Source organism: Penaeus monodon, chromosome 29 (genome assembly GCF_015228065.2).
Source record: "Penaeus monodon isolate SGIC_2016 chromosome 29, NSTDA_Pmon_1, whole genome shotgun sequence".
Classification (NCBI taxonomy): Eukaryota; Metazoa; Arthropoda; class Malacostraca; order Decapoda; family Penaeidae; genus Penaeus; species Penaeus monodon.
Window position 1 is genome coordinate 1040157 of NC_051414.1, and position 1732 is coordinate 1041888.

Below are 1732 nucleotides of genomic sequence, written 5' to 3' on the forward strand. Positions count from 1 at the left end.
ACATACCAACATCTATTCCCTGTCTACAGACCTTATATCCATTCCAGCTCTTCATCCTTTCCTGATTTCCTTTTTTTCTCCGTTTCAGCGTCGACACCCATGGTCGTGAGTATGCTGGCGTGCGTGGGATCCGGAGTCTTGGTAGAGAGCCTGGGGACGAGGAGGATCCTGCTCATCTCCCTGCCCTTCCTCGCCCTTTCCTGGATCATGATCGCCATAGTCCACCACTTCTGGGTCCTGCTGGTTGCCAGGATCATCCAGGGTGTCGTTGGTGAGTCGTAGGGTTCCTGTTGGTGCTAATGGAAGATACGATTGGACTGGCAAGTCGGAAGTCTCTGTTCGTAAGAAGTGACAGCTTTGTATGATGATGGACCTTGTCCATTATGTGGCAGCCAAAATTATTGAGTCTGTTAGTTTAGAATCAAGAACTTTAAACTGCACTGTTCTGATTTAGATATGATTATTAAATATAAGAGAGAACTAGAGACGAACTGTTATTTAATTGAGTCTGCAGCCCTTTAACCTTCCCGACGGTAACGCTTTGGCCCTGTCCGTTCCAGCCGCTCTGTACATGGTGGTGATCACGGTGTACCCTGCGGAGGTGAGCGTCCCGCGCTGGAGAGGCATGACCATGTGCGTGTCGGAGGCCATGGTTATGCTGGGCGTGTTCCTCACGTACCTGGCCGGCCTCATCCTGCAGCCCTCGCCCTTGGCCTACATGATCGCCGCCTCGCTCGTCCCGCAGGCCGTGTGCTTCTACTACCTCCGCGAAGCCCCCCTGTGGCTGGCCAGGCAGGACCGCGACGAGGAGACGGCCGCCTCCCTGGCCTGCCTCAGGGGCCCGCTCGCCGACATCACGACGGAGCTTGAGCAGATCAAGTCGTCGGTTCTCACGGAGCGAATCCAGAAGCCCACCGCGTCCGAGCAGCTGCTGACTCCTCAGGAAGCCGACCTACCTGAAGCCCCTGATCCTGTCCGTGCTCGTGCTGCTCTTCAAGGAGCTGACGGGGCAGTACGCCGCCATGGCCTACACCGTCCAGATCTTCAAGATGGCCGGCTCGTCGCTCGACCCCTACCTGTGCACCGTGGTCATGGGCGCGGCGCGCTTCCTCCCCTGCTTCGTGTCGTGGCTCCTGATCGAGCGCCTCCCGCGGCGCCTCCTGCTGTCGTCCTGCATGACCCTCGCGTCCTTTGCACTGGCGACGCTGGGAGCTTTCCTGTGGTTCTGGTCCCTGAAGGAGGAGCCCCTGCCGGAGTCCCTGGGCTGGATCCCGCTGGCCTGCCTCCTGGTGTTCACCCTAGCCTTCGGGTCCGGCGTCGGCACCACCTCGTGGACGCTGGTGGCGGAGCTCCTGCCGTCGCAGGTGCGCAACGTGGGCGCGGGGATCATCAACACGTCGTTCAGCCTGTTTCTGTTCCTGGTGGGCCTCACGTTCCCCTTCATGGTGGAGCTCATGACCATCGGCGGGGTGTTCATCGTGTACTCCGGTTGCTCGCTCATGGGCGCGCTCTTCGTCGTCACGTGCCTGCCCGAGACCCGAGGCCGCACCTTCGCCGAGATCCAGAGGTCCCTCGACTCGCACGCGTCCAACGCCATTTAGGCCGCCACCTCCCTGCTCTTCACAGGGGAGGTCATCGCGGCCGTAAACAGATGAGGCCTCGTCGGGAGGCTCGAGCTTGGACACTTTCATTTATTTATGTCCGCGATAGTTTCAGGTGAAAGAGAATAAGG

General features: G+C 59.2%; 1 protein-coding gene across 1 annotated transcript in view; it reads left to right on the forward strand.

Moving 5' to 3' along the window:
• The window catches only part of LOC119591876 (facilitated trehalose transporter Tret1-2 homolog), a gene marked incomplete in the record, with an annotated part of 16213 nt that extends 14487 nt beyond the window's left edge, over window positions 1-1726 (forward strand). The window contains 3 exon segments of the mRNA XM_037940614.1: window positions 89-271; window positions 561-934; window positions 936-1726. Coding sequence (XP_037796542.1) covers window positions 89-271; window positions 561-934; window positions 936-1601 — 1223 coding nt within the window.
• Between the last annotated feature and the right edge of the window lie 6 nt (window positions 1727-1732).